The sequence below is a fragment of the Anas acuta genome, chromosome 5, assembly GCF_963932015.1.
Source record: "Anas acuta chromosome 5, bAnaAcu1.1, whole genome shotgun sequence".
In the NCBI taxonomy this organism is placed as follows: Eukaryota; Metazoa; Chordata; class Aves; order Anseriformes; family Anatidae; genus Anas; species Anas acuta.
Window position 1 is genome coordinate 38,591,696 of NC_088983.1, and position 16,959 is coordinate 38,608,654.

A 16,959-nucleotide genomic window follows, 5' to 3' on the forward strand; every position below is an offset into this window, starting at 1 on the left:
TCCCACCCCTCCCCAGAAGAAGAAGGAAGAGGTTGGCACTCCTACCCAGTCTTACAATGCTTACGCATTTTCTAGTTCAGCAAGATCATAAAAAACATGCATTTAAGCTGTAATAATATAGGAAATCTATAACTCCAGCAGGCATATAGTTACTGGTACAATTGCACATTTACTGTATTTGTTATACAAGCCTGAGGAAAGCCTATAAGGGATTTAATAAGCAGTCTAAGTTTTATTTTAAGCAGTCTAAGGTTTATTTTAACTAGAGCTCCTGAAGAGTAATATTTGTAGTTGGACAAAAAATTAAAAACACAATCGTTTCAAATTTTCTTTTTAAAAAAGAGCTGACAAATATTATATCCTATTAACAGATCAGCAAGCACTTTTTTTTTTTATATCTTGGTCTTAGCTTTTTATTGTTATGTTGTAAATGTAAATTTTCAGGTAATGCGTATTTGAATATTTCAAGGTTAAACTCATGTTCTTGTACTTACTGAAAGGATTTCCCCTCAGTCAAGAATGGGTGCAGGCAAGCTCCAAATAAAATGTTTTCCCTAGGGCAATGCTGTTCATCACATTCTTCCTAAAGGCTTTTGGTTTTACATTTGGAATGGAAAGGTATCTCATTTCAAAATACCCTTCCATTCTTTAGAAAACAAAAAGGTTCTTCCTTATTCTTTCTTAAGAATGTTTTTTTCAGCGCTCTGTAAGATATATGCCCACATTGACAAGCACAGCTGCAACCTGACATTCCCTATAGAAACTTTGCATTTACCTTGTGGCAACAAACCCCACCAAACACAAAAAGAAAATCAAATTCTTTATCAGTTCTTTCTTTGACCTCTCATAAGCAGAGACTGAGATGTGGCAAAATTATCCCTGGTCTTACTCTTTTATCTGTACTTGCGTGCAGAGATTTTTCTTTAAAAAGCGATCACATTTTCATAGGTTTTAGATGGGCTGTTCCTCAGACAGGCTGTCCTACAGATAGATATTCATGTTGTGAATTGAAGTGGTCAGAAATGTTTCATAAGCTGTAAATGGGAGCTCTATTTCTAAATGGAAACCCTATTTCTCCTTCTTAGGCACTAAATAGTGAAGTAGGTTTTCATATTTGCAATACCGTACACACTCTTCTATTGACCTTGTGGAATGAACTACAACAAGACAATACAAGATAAGCCAGAGTCCAAAGCTTAGTAAGAAAACCATGTTAAAAGAAACTGTATATTTTTCCTTAACTCTATTAGGTAATTGAATACATGCTGTCTTACTTCGCTAGAAAACTCTGCTGGTTTCTGTATCTTGTTATTCCATGTACAGCAGAATTTCATATATACTTCTACTACTGAGAGCAAATATTTCCATCTCCAAAATACATAGCACTGTTCAGGTTCACAGTATACGTGTGTATGTTACATAGAAGAAGTCAGCATTCAGAAGTGCTACTGATACATGGGGCCACTTAAAGATTCTCTTAAAAATATCCCTAAAGAATATCGGGAAATATGCTCTGAACTCCAAGAATATTTGTGTATTATTATTATTCTTATTTGCTTTTGCTGAATATTCATGGCTTACTGCTCCTTGGGCCAGTACTTCTTGTTTTTAGTGAGACTGAAGTGCACCTAATTACGTTGGTCCTCTAGACAATGTGTTTATGGCTTCCCTGTTTTCCTTCGTATTGGATGGATTTTGTTACTTCTGTTGTTTTTAGCATTTGCAATCAAGTGTTCCGTGTTACCAAGAAATAAATCTCTGTATCCTCAGTTTTATTCCTATTTATATTTTCCCTTAACAAATTATAAGTATTAAGATCTGTAAGTATTCTTAAAATCTCAACATGGAGAGTTTTAATACTGATATAATAAGACAGTGGTAGACATTATGCTGCATTGTATCTATCTATTTCTTGGGGGAAAATAAAAGCCAACATGAGAAAAAAAGGAAAAATAAATGTTTTTTTGTAACAGAAAGCAGCTGCAACCACATCAAGGCATTTTTGTCTACTCTATTGGCTTTGCTGCAAATTAAAGCCACAACTTAATAACATTTGGGGAAGTTAGTTCTGTGGAATGAAATCTGTTAAATGCTTAATAACAAACAATTAAAAACATGAAATGAGATGTTTAGGAAACTGTTTGTGAATGATAAATAACCTAGGTTGCAGAACTTGCTTCTTCAGTTGATGCTAGAAAATGAAAGTCTTATTCAGCATGATAGATTGTAAATACCAGTTCAGGAATGTCTTACATTTTTGTACGTATGTTCTGTGTGCCCAAGTTAAAAGAATTTGCATTCTACCTAAGAATACTTGAAAGCTTATGAAAGTGTATGAAGTGTTCTACAAACAGGGAGCTATCCACTGGTTGAGGAAGATTTTAGAAATGAGAGAGAATAATATGCGGTGACTCATTGGTAGTACAATGCTTTTTTTTTTTTTTTTAAATCTACAAATGCAGTAGATTAGATGAGCTAAATGTTGAACTAATCTGAAGTTAGAAGAACTGAATTCTTTCAAAACATCTGTTGACAGCCTTTGGAATAGATTAATTTTGAATTCAAAGTGATTTAAATCAGAGACTTTTATCATAGTTTAGTATTAAAACAATATTTTTTTTTTAATCACGACTTATGCAGCTATTGTCATTCTTCAACTTTTTAGATATGTTCATAAAGAGTGGTTGATTGTTACTGTTTAGTAGCTACTAAGATTTGTTGATTTTCAATGAAAAGTGCCTGGTACATTCAGTACCTCTTTGACCTTGTCAAGAAAACGCTGTATGCACGTTTAATTACACATTTTAATACATGTTTACTTACAATTTTCTTCTTAGCTTTTGTTCCATGAAATGTAGTGTACAAAATTCCTTTGTTTGCATATTCCTGCTTACTAGAAATTTGTGCTCTGCAACCTATGACACTGAAGTATAATTCAGTAGCAAGACAGCAGTGTTTGAAAATTACTGAAACATAGCTAATGACTTTCTTTTATTATATTATATATACAATAATCCAACATACTGTACAATTAAATACAGATATTAAAGTTTAGAGTAAGAGGTGCCAGTAGTTAGAGAGGAGAATGCAATGACTTTTTAGTATTTCTTTTGCACAAAACCAGATTTTATTAAGATGCTGGAAATGTTTTATATGTTTCAACAAATATATACACATGTATATATATATATATGAACACAGGTGTTTAAAAATATATAATATATATTGTTTAAAACTACTAGTTAAAAGGATGTATTATCTGCAGTTAGTGGTCTAATTCAACTGCTTCCAGAGCCTCCAAGATTTTAGAATACTAGATCTCTTTTTGCATTTGTTTTTATTCATCATCAAAAGATCAAAACTAGTTGCTTGCTCTTCCAGCTTCCGTTTGGTTTCTCAAATTCAAATGAAAGTGTACTGAGCCAAACAAAACAAAGTATATTCAAATTCATAAAATATCTCTCAACACCTCTGAAAGAGACTATAGCCATCATACTTTGGTTTGTCAATTCATTTCATTCAGCAGACTCAATTGCTTAGGTAGTAACACTTTCTAGTCACTGATTAATCCCTCTTATATCTTGGACAGCAAAAATGTTTTTGTCTGAGTATAATTTTTTATTTAAGGTATAATAGTTTGTGTTTGAGGAAGGTTAGACCTAACCAGATTTAGTCATAGTTTCACACACATTTTAGGGAAAGATTAGTTAAATAGGAAAAAGTTCACAGAGTCACACAGAATTTCTAGGTTGGAAGAGACCTCAAGATCATTGAGTCCAACCTCTGACCTAACACTAACAGTCCTCCACTAAACCGTATCACTAAGCTTTACATGTAAGGTTTTTAAAGACTTCCAGGGATGGTGACTCCACCACTTCCCTGGGCAGCCTGTTCCAGTGTCTAACAACCCTTTCGGTAAAGAAGTTCTTCCAACCATCCAACCTAAACCTCCCCTGGTGCAACTTAAGCCCATTCCCCCTCATCCTGTCACCAGGCACATGGGAGAACAGGCCAACCCCCACCTCACTACAGCCTCCTTTAAGGTATCTGTAGAGAGCAATAAGGTCGTCCCTGAGCCTCCTTTTCTCCAGGCTGAACAAGCCCAGCTCCCTCAGCCGCTCCTCGTAGGACTTGTTCTCCAGGCCCCTCACCAGCTTCGTCGCCCTTCTCTGGACCCGCTCAAGCACCTCGATGTCCTTCTTGTAGTGAGGGGCCCAAAACTGAACACAGTACTCGAGGTGCGGCCTCACCAGAACCGAGTACAGGGGGACAATCACTTCCCTAGCCCTGCTGGTCACACTGTTTCTTATGCAAGCCAGGATGCCGTTGGCCTTCTTAGCCACCTGAGCACACTGCTGGCTCATATTCAGCTGACTATCCACCAATACTCCCAGGTCCTTCTCTGCCAGGCAGCTTTCCAACCAATCCTCTCCCAGTCTGTAGCTCTGCTTGGGGTTATTGCGCCCCAGGTGCAGGACCTGGCACTTGGCCTTTAAAGTTCTTTAATTTAAAGTACAATTAAAAATAATGTCTATTACTCTTCACTTGCTTTTGTCTTTAGATATCATATACAATATATTGAGAATTTCCTTTGCTATTACTTTGTCAACTTCTTGCTTTGTTGTGCAAAACCTACAATTTCTCAATTAATTGGGTACTAAAATATTTGTTTGTTTTGTAAATCAAAACTCACTTATTTTTCTTTTATAAGAATTTTTTTTTCATGCATAATAGCTCCTAAAATGAAAGAAAAAGCCAACATACCAATGGAAATACCGATTTTCAGGAGCTATAATTGATATTTTAAGCATCTAGGTTTGAATCCAGTCTCCTCAATACTTTTTGGGGTCTAAAGTTTACAAATGCCATTTGGTTCAGCTAATAAAAATGGAGGTTCAGAGTAACAGTCTTCCTCAAATGCATATATGCAGGCAATTGTGATAAGTACGAAATTTTAATCACTTCAAATACTTAGTTTTGATTAACAAATAGATTATTGACAGGAATCTTAGGAACTTTATACATGTGATGTTTTCAAATTTTGTTTTCTGACATTACCTCCTTAATTTTTGGAAAGAATGTACAAATTTAGATTTTGGTGCCCATATGTGAAAATGCCATACAACCTGTAGATCAAAAGCTACAGAGAAATGAATCTAAAATTGAAAGTAAGTTTCAGAAAATGAAAGGTAAAAAGTACAACTTGGATATTATAACAATTCAAAATAAATGTTTGGACCTTTCAAAATTTTAAAATTATTTCCAGATGTGTCCAAGCTGAAATTCACTCTTACAGTGGCCAAAATCTCTTCATTATATCCTAGTGTAATACCTCACAAATCGTGTAACTGCAATATTGCTTGGTTATTGCAATATATGCTATTAAATGAGATTTTTTTTTTTTTTTGTAAAAAGTATTTTAACTTCCTTTTTTTTCTACTCTAGTTACCTGTGGCAGCCAGTTGTGTTCTCCTTCTAAAGCCTGCAGGGTGTGGCATAGATGTAGAAGTAGTTTTTCATTATTTCCATGTTTAAGCCACAAGCAATTGACTGGGTATTTTTAAGAAAGATAAAATAAAAAAGAGTAATATGGCTCTTTGTAATGACTAAAATATGCACGTTTAAATTAGTTTTGCCTGCAAGAACTTGTCTTTTTTTTTTTTTTTTTTTTTTTTTTTTAACATGTACACCCTGTAGGCTATTAAAAATAAAAAAGAAATTAACAACTGCAATTACCATCTCTCTTTCAAAATTTTCACCTACTTTCATTGGTGTCTATTGCTACACTAATGAAAAGCAAAACTATATAAACTCAACCCCCCTTCTGGTTTCTGTTAAGATTTCTCTTTGTTACAGAAAGAGGAAATTTTTTTTAAAATTAGTAATGAAATTAATTTTTTTTTCTTCTAAAATTTTTATGCTTTTTTATTTTTTTATTTTTTCCCCATGGAGAATTTACCTGTTTCCATGCACCTTATAGTGGTTATCATGATGTGGATCTGATGGCTTGCGAATCTTCTCTCTACTCTTTTTTTTTTTTAAATTTTTAATTTTTATTTTTTTCCTGGTGTTCCTGTCCCTGTTTTCTTGCCTAGATACTTCTGTTCTATCTGTTTCCTGGCTTTTAATAACAGCACCTAGATAAAATGGACTACCAGACCTTTCCATTCTGCCATTACACAAGTAGAACGCTGGAAAAAATAAGAGAAAGGAAAATGTAACTAAAAGAAGGAAAGATAGCATGTGGATAAAAAGAGCATAAGCAGGAGATTTTCTCATATAGTTCATGAATCCTGTTCACTCTTAAAGATTTATGTCTTTTTTGAGAGTGTACAGAAGTCTTCAAACCCACCTGAATGAGAAGCAAACAAGTGAATCATGATTGCAGCACAAGGAGATCCTGATTTCTGAATCCATTATTCAGCTTCCAGTCTTGATTTTGAACACCATCAAATCAGTGCACATTATCGTCCTCTCCAGAAGCTCCTTCATTGAGTTATAAGTGTTTTTATGACCTGATGTAGTTACAGTTTGTCTCAATACATTCAGAAGTAAGCCTGGAGGAAAGATCGCCTTAGTGGTGAACATTGAGTTGAGTAGTGGGAGACACAAGGCAAGGATGGCCTTTTGAAAGCAGAACAGAGAAAGCCGTTTGACAAACTATTAAGCAGTCTGGAACTAACTATGCTGTCTAAAAAATTCCTGTGCCGATATGTCAAAAATCTAAACATCGTCTTGTTAGACCAGTGTATACTCAAAATGGGGTCTTCTGATCAGGAGAGAGCAGTTACTTTAGAATTGACATTTGCAGTCCTACATTTCAATAAAAGGTATCAAAGTAAATCGTTTCAAGCAAATAAGATATCATAATTGTAGCTTGTAATACTTTCAGATCAAGCAACAAAATATAGACAAATGCCAGCTATGAGTCTTTAAATACTCCTGCTTTTCTAGTACTTCATTTGTTGCGTGTCATTTTATGATTATTTACTGTAGTTAGAAACAATCCTGAAGTATTTGCTTTCTCCTCATGCTAAAATCTGATAAGGCTTTTCACCATTAGTTTTTCTCCGTTAATGTACAGATGTGGAAAACAATCCTAAAGCTTTGAACTTGCAAGCCTGTAGTCACAGCAGGCCTGTCTACAGCTATCTACCAGTTTGCATTCCTACCGCATGCAGTAAGACCCATGTCAGTGAGGAATTCAGTGAAGAACAAGAGATCTTCAGTCAGGGAACGGCCACAAGTGTGTGAAAAAACAGCCACACATAACAGTAAAGGTGATTAGCAGGCTCCTAAACGCCTAGCTAGGAGTTCATTTTTTGGATCATTAACAGTAAAAGCTTAGGAAATGAGTAGGACTCAGTGTCCTATTAAAAATTAGCCAGAACAATTAAAAGGTTTCCAATTTCTAATGGGAACCAGATGTAAGAGCTCATTTTCCCTTGTCTAGTGGATTGTTTCTGCATTTTGAATGACGTTAAACTTATGTCCTTCTGGTTTAAAAGGAATATCTCTAAGTATTGTTTTCTGTCTAGGAGTTGGAAATTATTTACAGTGAGGTCAGTGAAAGCTTGGGAGAAATGGAATTTAGTGTCTCCCCAAGACTGCTTTACTGATGCTAAGTCTTGTGACTCTAAACTAGTAAAGTGAGCTGTGATGGGATTTATTGTGGTATGTACAAATGTGCACTTTACAGCCTCCTAATACAGTTACTGCATTATGGGGTCCCAGGTGTTAAGATGGTCATTTGCTTGCAAATGCACAGCCTTTTCTGGAGTGAGGTCTCTCCCCTTAGGGTATTACATGCTTCCCTAAACTCAGTTTTCTGATTTCAACAGCAGCCTTTCTACTGTCATTTAGGTATAAATTTCTTGCTGATGGTTTATTAGTAGGTGGCTTATGGCTGTTTAAGGGCTATCTTCTTTTCTGCTGTACATTTTTTCTTAATCCTGAAGTGACTTTGACAGGAAAAAATTACAAACAGTAAGCCTTTATTATTTTAAAATATTTTTTGTGAGGTATGTTAAATACTTTCCTTATATGTACATACTTGCAAACATGTCTTCTAAAATAATCCAAAGGGAGGAAGAGACAAATAATAAAGTAGTATTTTACACTGTTTTGCAGCAAGCTTGTTTCTCAGGAGGAAAACAAGCCTACAAAATTACCAACCTTTTTCACTCTATAGCTGTTATAGTCATTTCCCACCCCACTGGCCTTAGGCACTAAATCTCCCCACCTAGCCCTCAGGTAATAATAGAGGTAAACCATGAGCTAATTGAGAAAATTAAAAAAGAGAAAATTAAAAAAGAGAAATTTGGAGAAGCAAAAGAAGATTGCAGATAAATAGGGTGGAGTTGGGGAGAATAAAAGGACAAAAGAAAGGCAGAACAAGATGATATTCTTCACTATGTTCATTTTGTACTTATGCATTCATACCAGATGCGGAATTCTTTTGTGCAGTGAGTGAATTGCCCTGTCATTAACATAAAATTAACTCCAAATGGTCTTGGCCAAGAGCTATGAAATATGTTAGTATAGAACCACACACTCAAAAACGTGTTGGGAATCCATGTGGGTTTCCAGATGTGAGCATCTTCTGTGATATAAATAGTTATGTTTACATAGGATAATATCCTGCTCGGTGATATACTCACCCTTGATGTAGATTTTATTTCTGGTTTGTTGTGCATTCTGGTGATAACTGTTTTTCCCTCTCCAACTTACTTTTCATCAGTGAGTATTTTCTTGACCAGGATTTAAATTTAAAAGCCTGAGAAAAGATTTTGAAGAGGTCATATTTTTTTTTCTCTAGTATCTAAGTAAGTGTTCACTGTTTAAGGTTGTGGTTTGATTTTAGTTATCAAAAGTACATTGATATCAACATTACCTGAATCTCAATATGATTTCCTGATTTCGTGTTTATTTAAATAGAGTTCTCTACATATAATGACAGTCTGAAGCTTTCTCTTGCTGTTTCAAAGCCCTTAACTTCTCTTCAAAACAGTTTTCTTCTCTTGTATCTTCTGCAAGTGAACTCAAAATGTGAATGAAATTGATCTGTATAGGAAAATACTGGTGAAAAAATGGTAGGATAAATCTATAAAACTCAGTTTAGGTACATAAATCAGTGCCTGAACTGTAATCAATACATAGTACTCATTTTTAGCTCTCATTAATATTTGAACAGTCATCACTATCATGACTGAAAGTAACACAAAATATCTTTCTTATTCATTTTGTCATGTTACCCTGTAATTTTTAATACCTACAGCAAATTTGGCAAAGAAATAGTATTTTCTTCCTGACTGAAAACTTTCCCTATTCATGAAAATGGATGTGCAGTTTTCAGACATAATCCATACATTCTATGATACCTAGGCTGTGATCTTGTCTGGTCATACACATCAAACAGGATCATATCATATCATTCCAGACCAAGGTCTTAAATGTCGAGAATATCTTTTTCCATTAGATGTTACGTATTATTTATAATATTTTAATATGAAAATATATTTTCTATATATCCCATTTCATGGGCAAGTGTATTACTCATATCTAAAATATGTTTTGACTTTTCATTAGCAGCTTTAAATTGTCAAGTCGTATTTTTCTTGTCTACTACCAGGAAGCATGAAGGATTTGAAAGGCTAGAAGCCCCCATTGCAAACCTCTCTAAGCAAAGTGTCCTTTCCTATTACTCACCATTTCCAGATAGTATCAGTTATTATCTCTAATATCAAGCTGTAAGAAATGTTAAGTATAGGAAATATGCATACTAAAAAAGATGGGAGCATGCCCCTGTCTTAATAAGAAATTTACTGACAAAATGCATCTGTGAGCCATCTGTAAGCAAGATAGCAGTAAAACTGCTCTTAGATAGCAGTAAAACTGTAATACAGGAGATGGAGCTTTCTTCTGTCACATGCTGTGGAGCATACTTGATGTGGTAGGTACTGTAGATGAGTAACTGATGTGCTTTGTGTCACATGGTTGCGAGGCTGTGTTGCATTTCTACAGTGAGGCTGGGAATAGTTTAGCCAAGATGTCACAAACTCCATGGGCTGCTGCTGTCCAAAACCATTCTTGACCCCACTGACAGCTGAAAGTCTTTTACCAATGTGCTGTTTTGTTTCCAGTACCTAAATCTCAAAGTGCACGTGGCTGTCTGTATACACAACAAACCAAAATAAAAAAAAAAATACATACATTGATAATCAAAATATAGTGGTATCTTGTGGAAGACTCACCAAAATCAAGGGCCTCTCAGGGCCTTTTGGACATCAGGCTTCTTTTCCTAACTTTTCAGCACCTTATCTATCTAGAACCTAGTGGACATTGCATAAATGATGCAATTATATAAATGTATATTTAAATTCAGTTTGGAATTTAAAAACAAGTTTATATAAATTTAAGAGTTCTGCCAGCACTTTTGTATTTCAAACTGTTTTATGGTGCTGCTTTTCATTAATTATATTTTGACAGAAGAAATTCTTGCCCCCCTCCCCCTTTTTTTTTTTTTTTTTCAGACTGAAGAGAAAACGGGCCTCTCTGAAGAGCAGCTTAAGACCCTTCTGGAAGAATGTATGCAGCCTCAGAGAACAATAAGCAACGTTACCATGCCAAAGTCTCAGGAATCTCTTTCTTGTGGATTAAGTCCCCCTTGTTACACAAGTCAAGACTCCACTCTTCACTCCACATCTACTCTTTCCAAAATGTTAGTTGAAGACCATATTGTAGGGACGTTAACAGCTCAGGAAAAGGCTGGACTTGAAGACAAAAGCTTGTATGTTAGTGCAGAGAGTGAAATCCCTGGCTACTATATCAGCAAAGCATTGGCTGATAGTCACTTATCAAAGGATTCACTGGCCCAAACAGAGGAACTTGATGACCTAGAAGGTTTACAGAAGATGAGAGATAAGAGTATTAAAGAAGGTTACTTTATGTCAAGAGCACTCAACACAAAAAGGTTGAAGAAACCTTCTTTCTTGGGTGAACCATTATACTGCATCAGCATGAACAATGAGCCATCCACAGAGGCTGACATTCTCAGCATACCAGTGCAAACCAAAGGAGGTGAGACCCTTAACAACCCTTTAGAATAGGCTTTTGATTATGATGAAAAAAACAAGCAGGTTCTCACCAGAGGTATGCGCCAATACACACTATTATGGTAAGGCAAGGATGTACTTTTATAAAACATAAAAATCTATGCCAAAAATAATAGACAGAAAATAACAATGTTTATTAGCATTTTTCTTCTGACATAATTAGCTGTAAGTCTAGAACTCCTATGAAATATAATAATGATGGTAATTAATTCTGTCAACTGGAAAACAGCGTTGACTACATATATGGATTATCTTTCTGGTAGTAGAAAGTCATGTTAACTGTTCTCTGGAGAGCAATTATTACCCCTGTTTTTAATAAGGTAAATTCTGTAGCATAGAAACAAGCAAGACTTAGCTGTATTAAATATGATAAAGAAGAGAGAATTCAATTGTCTGCACAGAAAATACCAACATGAGTAAATGCTGTGTAATTTCTATAAACTACTTTTAATTCAGTAAAGAAAGAATAAGACTTGCACTCGTAAAAAAAAAAACAAACTGACCCTGTCTGTTGTTATAAGAAGATTTTGGATACATCTCTACTTTTATTTCCTTTGCTTAAATACATTTATATACTGATATTGTAAACTAAATCTACATTTAGATTTTAGCCTAAGACCATTTATCTTTCTGGAAAACAAACTGTTCAAATAAGACAGGTATAAGGCAGGTACATCATATCTATATCTTTCATTTCTTCCATAAAAATAATGATAGTATGAAGTTGTTTCTGATTAAAGTGCTACAGTTTAATTGTATTTTAAATTAACAGATTTTGTTAGATTAGGTTTGTTAGGATACATCCTTGTTATAGTGGTAACCTTTCTTGAAATTTGGGAAAAAATTCTTCTTATTCATTGGTAGTTTAGAAGAACATCTTAATACCGCTTATCTGTGTTATCATTGATTAATTATGATCACAAATGTTTCTTTGTTTGTACTTAACCTTTCTACAGTGAAGGGAATAGTAATAACTTATTTATTTATTTATGTTGCGTCCACCCTTCAGGAAGCAAGGAGACTTGTTATTACTGTTTTTACACTGCCAGACAAACTTAAATTTCCAGACTCATCTGCTATACTTCTCCATTACTTGCACATAATGAGATTTAGGCCATAACTACAACAGAAAGAAAACAGAATTATAGTACTTACAGAAAAGCAGTTTTGGGGGTAGGTCACTTTTCAGCTAACCTCACATGCTATAGCCTTGCTCTTCATGCAGATTCAAGCATCCAGAGGAGAGGCAGGTGGTGGTGGTGGTGGTGAGCACCACAGGGAGCCACCTGTGCCAAGGACAGCTTGATTTGATGCAGGATTAAAGTGGCTGCGTACTACATAATCAGTCTTGCTTCTTGAGCAATCAACAGTGAGAAAAACTTGAGCTTAGCCTGCTGTTTTAACATGAATTAAAGTTCTCCTTCATTTAGTCTGAATAGATGTAGTACAGTCAGAGCTTCCTCTACTGTCTCCCTTCATTAGTGTATTTTAAGAAGGGGTATGTTAATTCAAGCAAAATGCCACGCACTTTAGCCACTGTGTAGTGAAGTGAGCACTTATGCCTGTTGCTATAGACGTAGTCGATATGAAGTAATTTTATTGTATAAGAGAGAAAGGAGATTTAAGCAAAACACACTGCTGCTAAGCAATTTTCTGTATGGAACATCTCATGGTGAAGTTTGAAGTCCTTAAAGTGCCTTTGCATGTTAATGTTTACCACATAAAAGTTTAAATATATTTGAGTCATAATCTTTTCATTTTTACTGAATACTTAAAAACAAAACTAAGGGAAATTCTTGATAGATTTTGTTATCTCAACAAAAGGTTTTGAGTCATTGTGTTAGTCGGATTTTTAAAAATGGTAATCTTTGGGCAGAACAAAACTAAGCACAAAATAAAAACCACTCCACAGCTTTGTAATTGTTATCACTGCCAAATATTTTGCAGTTATCCATAAGTTTAAGTTATAATCAGATTTATCATATTCAGCTAATACTCACTTTAACCCTAAAAACATATTTCCAAAATTAACATTGTAATAGACAACAGTGCATTCTTATTATTTTTTTTCTGCTTATAAGAAAATGTGAAGCATAAAAACAAACAAAAAAAAACCCTGATGCCTTTCCACAGAATTAATTTGTTTCCTGTAAAGGTGGCTGAGCTCTGTCTTAAACTATTACTCCTGGCCATAAGAGAGAAGCTGTGATGTTTATCAAATTTATAAAGTTGCCTAATGTATTTTATAGGGAAACCTGTTATTAGTTCAGTCAGGGTTACGTCTACGAATTGTGTTGATGAACGGAGATCCTAGTGGAGTCCAGTTTAAGGCAAATACATCCGCAGATGAAGTTATGAGAACTGTCAGGTTTATTTGTGTTTTTAAGAGAGATTTACAAAGTTGAGCTTTGTTGTGATCTTAGTTCTAAAGGATGTTTAAAAATATAAGCATAATCTTCTGTAAATAGTTCGGTTTTCTGGCATGCTACACCTGGTTTAAATATGTAAAGCTGTGTAAGCAAACAAAATTGTGTAAAACTGGGTTAGCACAGTTTCAGTTTCACCGTCCCTATAATAGTGTAGTCAGTGATAGAGATTTACTGTAATATATTAAAGTATGTACATTTAAGGAAGACATAATTATTAACGTTGTTTTCTATGCATACATGTATGTATATATATGTATGTTTGCATATGTCCAAAGGAAACTCATATATGCCTTCAAAAATCAGTAATTCCTGCTTCTTGAAATAGACAGTAATTTGCATCAGGGTCATACACATGTGAATATAGGTGATGTTTGCTGGGATAAACAGAGGCCAGATTTACGTACATACAGGTATGAAAAAGTTGTTATTTCTCTTTTGTAAGAGCCAATCAGTAATTGTTTCCAGCTCTTTTTTGTTTGTTTGTTTTTGGCTATATGAGGTTTTAAGTAGATGTTGTATCACAAGCTTGTTGTTTCTTCCTCTCACAAATAATGTGCTTTCAGCAGTTCAGCATATGATTCTTTCTTTTTTACAGATTATACGAAGATTGGAAGTTGAGAGGACAGTGATCGCGTGCTTCTTTACACAGCTGTTTTTCTAAAAGCGTCATTAAACTTCCATCAGTGATGTTATGCTGATACAGTATCATTTCAGACACTCTGAAGGGAATGAATTGTCATCATCAAAAACTTTTCCACAGCATCATTTATTCTTAAGAGAAAATTATTATCCTATACTGTTGCTATCTGATTTCAAAATATAAACTCTGGCACTTCATTACATTTTCTGAGAGTGCTCCATCTGATAAATAAATATATATATTTGTGTATCTGGCCATATGATAACATAAAGTAAAATTTGTTCCATTTCTGCTGATGAGACTTTTTCAGAGTAGATTTGAAATGTATATAATAATAGTTTCTTTTTTCCTTTGCATACAATGTACTGTTTTTTGGAAGTGAGCTTAAACACGACCTTAGTTCCCCCAGTGCAGTTTGCTGTACTGGCTCAGACTGCTGAGTCCTAATGTGGTGAAGGACCCATCACCTCAATTCTCTGCCCAGTGGCTGTCCACTGGGCTGCTGCTTTGGCTGAAGGGAGAAATGTGCACAGGTCCTCTGCTGGATCAGGGCATCAGAACCAGCCTGCTCAGCTGCATCTGTTTCTTGGTCCTGCTGAGTGTAACCATATGGCAAACACACGTATCCCCAAGTGAAGAAATGCAATGAAGTTAGGAAAGCTCGTAGTCCCTTGTGGAGGCTTGGTGTCAATAAAAGCAAAGGAGTTCAGAAGTTTGGCCCAGCAGTGCCTGGAATGTGAAACCTTATAGCAATGGCTAGCTGGGGGGAGGGCAATACAGCTGGTTTGTGTTTGGGATAATAATAAAAATCCATTGCAAGCTTTTGGTTGTCTATTCCTTAACTACCATTTCTCCTGAATTTTATACTTACTGTGAGCTGGTGGCTAGTTTCTCCTTGTATGCACTGCAGTGTTAGGATAAGAACACATTATTAACAGCTCTCTTTTAAAGGTATTTGGGGGGCGGAAGGAGGGAGAGGAGATATTGTAGCACAGACAGCTCAATACATTTTCTGATTGATAAGATCTTGTTTGACTGAAATGAAATGAAATGAATGAAATGAAATGCTGAAATGAAAATTTCTCTCTGAGATACTGTATTAGCCAAGTAACAATCAGCAAGAACAGATTTATGGATACAACATAAACTATGCAATGGCTGCACTATGGCATACCTGAGTTAATCTGAATGTTTAAATTAATGCACATATTGCTCAAGATTTTAAACTCATTTGCAGTGTTGCAAATCTGGGTGGATGTGCACTCCTGAGGAAGTGGTGATCGTGTGGATATAACAGAGTTCAGAATCTAACCTACTTCCTTTAATTAAAAATGTCATTTACATTATGACAACCAAGTGCTGTTATTTTATTTTCTAATATTTTTACTTGTTTTGCAGCAATAATAACAGGCCCATGGATACTGAGCATTCTGCATAGTCCTGCTGCTCCACATGGAAGGATTGTTGTAAGCAGATTTCATGGAGCTTTGCAAATCTACTTAACTAAATGTATTTCTTATCTTCCTTAAAAATTACAAGTCTTTGTCAAAATTTCTTTTCTATACCATAACTACAATCAAAGCAATACTGACAAGCTTTTTTTGGTAGTATTTTTTGTGCCCGTATAATCTATATAAAGGGCTGTACAGGGCCATAATCTTACCAAAATCCAATGTATTTTCACATGGAATTCATGCTTAAAAATTGTGTTAAAGTCCTTAAAAATCTTGTTAAAGACTCAGAATAGTTTTGAGGAAAACTAAGTCCTGATTCAAGTTTAAATGTAGAATATCCACAATATATAAGAGAAATAATTCATTCTTACTTTTCTGGTGTGTTGCGTTGTCTTAAATATCTCACTGTTATGAAAAAACTTTTCCTAGCACCCTCAAAGAAGAACCTCGTCACTTCAGTATTCCTGAAGCCATGAATGCAACTTTTTATTCCCATCTGGCATTTCAGGGATGCTTTGCATGTAAGTTTGAATGAATATTGATTTGTATATTCCAAGAGGAACTCTATTATTTCACTTCAGGTCTTGGAGTTACCACCCCACCAGCTGTGGTGACTGCAGACTGCAAGGACCTAGCACTTAAATTGCTATTTAATAGCTTAGGTGCTTAGGATAGGTACCCAAACTCCAATTGTGCCAGAAATTGATGACATAACATTTACCTGTGCTTGGTTTCTATTGTATTACATTAAATAGCATGTTCTTTGGGAAGATTTTGTTTCTTGCTTGATGTTACAGGTGAAATATCAACTAAAGTCCTCCTCCTTTTTTTAAAAAAATTTTTTTCTTTTAGTTTTAAGTAAATCTGTATAAAATAAAATTATTTGGCAAACCATGTTTACTGATAAGAAGTATAGAATAATGGAGGTAAAATACAGTGACAAGATCATTTGCCAAAATGTCACCAATATCAGGGTAAAGGGAAAGTTGAGCCTAGCAGAATTCTTTTTTTTCTTTCTTTCTTTTTTTTTTTTTTTCCCTCAATGTGTCTCTCAGCTGTGCCCTGCAATAACTCCTTCTCCTGTCTCCCCCTTAATCAGGCAGCCAGCTGCACTGGAATGTGGTGGCTGCTTGTCTTTGGAGAGTGATGCAACACAGCAGAGCACAGGAGACTTATTTTTAAAGTTATCCTTCAGACTTTTGGGCTTTGAGTTTTGTTTTGTAATGTTTTTGTCAAATAAGCAGTTTTGTGTAGGCATAGGTTTGTATCGTTTTGTGCTCCTTATTTCCCATTACAATTTTACAGCACAAGGTAAATAAATT

The 16,959-nt window shown here is 35.0% G+C and overlaps 1 protein-coding gene across 13 annotated transcripts in view; it reads left to right on the forward strand.

Moving 5' to 3' along the window:
- The window catches only part of FSIP1 (fibrous sheath interacting protein 1), an 87,576-nt gene that overhangs the window by 66,336 nt on the left and 4,281 nt on the right, over positions 1-16,959 (forward strand). For 8 of the 13 annotated variants that reach the window (XR_011097150.1, XR_011097149.1, XR_011097144.1 and 5 more), the window contains 2 exons: positions 10,533-11,079; positions 14,139-16,158. Coding sequence is in view for 2 of the 13 variants with exons in the window: in XM_068684268.1 (XP_068540369.1) it covers positions 10,533-11,108 (576 nt within the window). In the remaining 11 variants the exon portion in view is untranslated. Of the gene's footprint in view, positions 1-10,532; positions 11,669-14,138; positions 16,159-16,959 lie in introns of those variants that run through there. The other 5 variants (XR_011097142.1, XR_011097146.1, XR_011097145.1 and 2 more) reach the window with 4 other exon arrangements.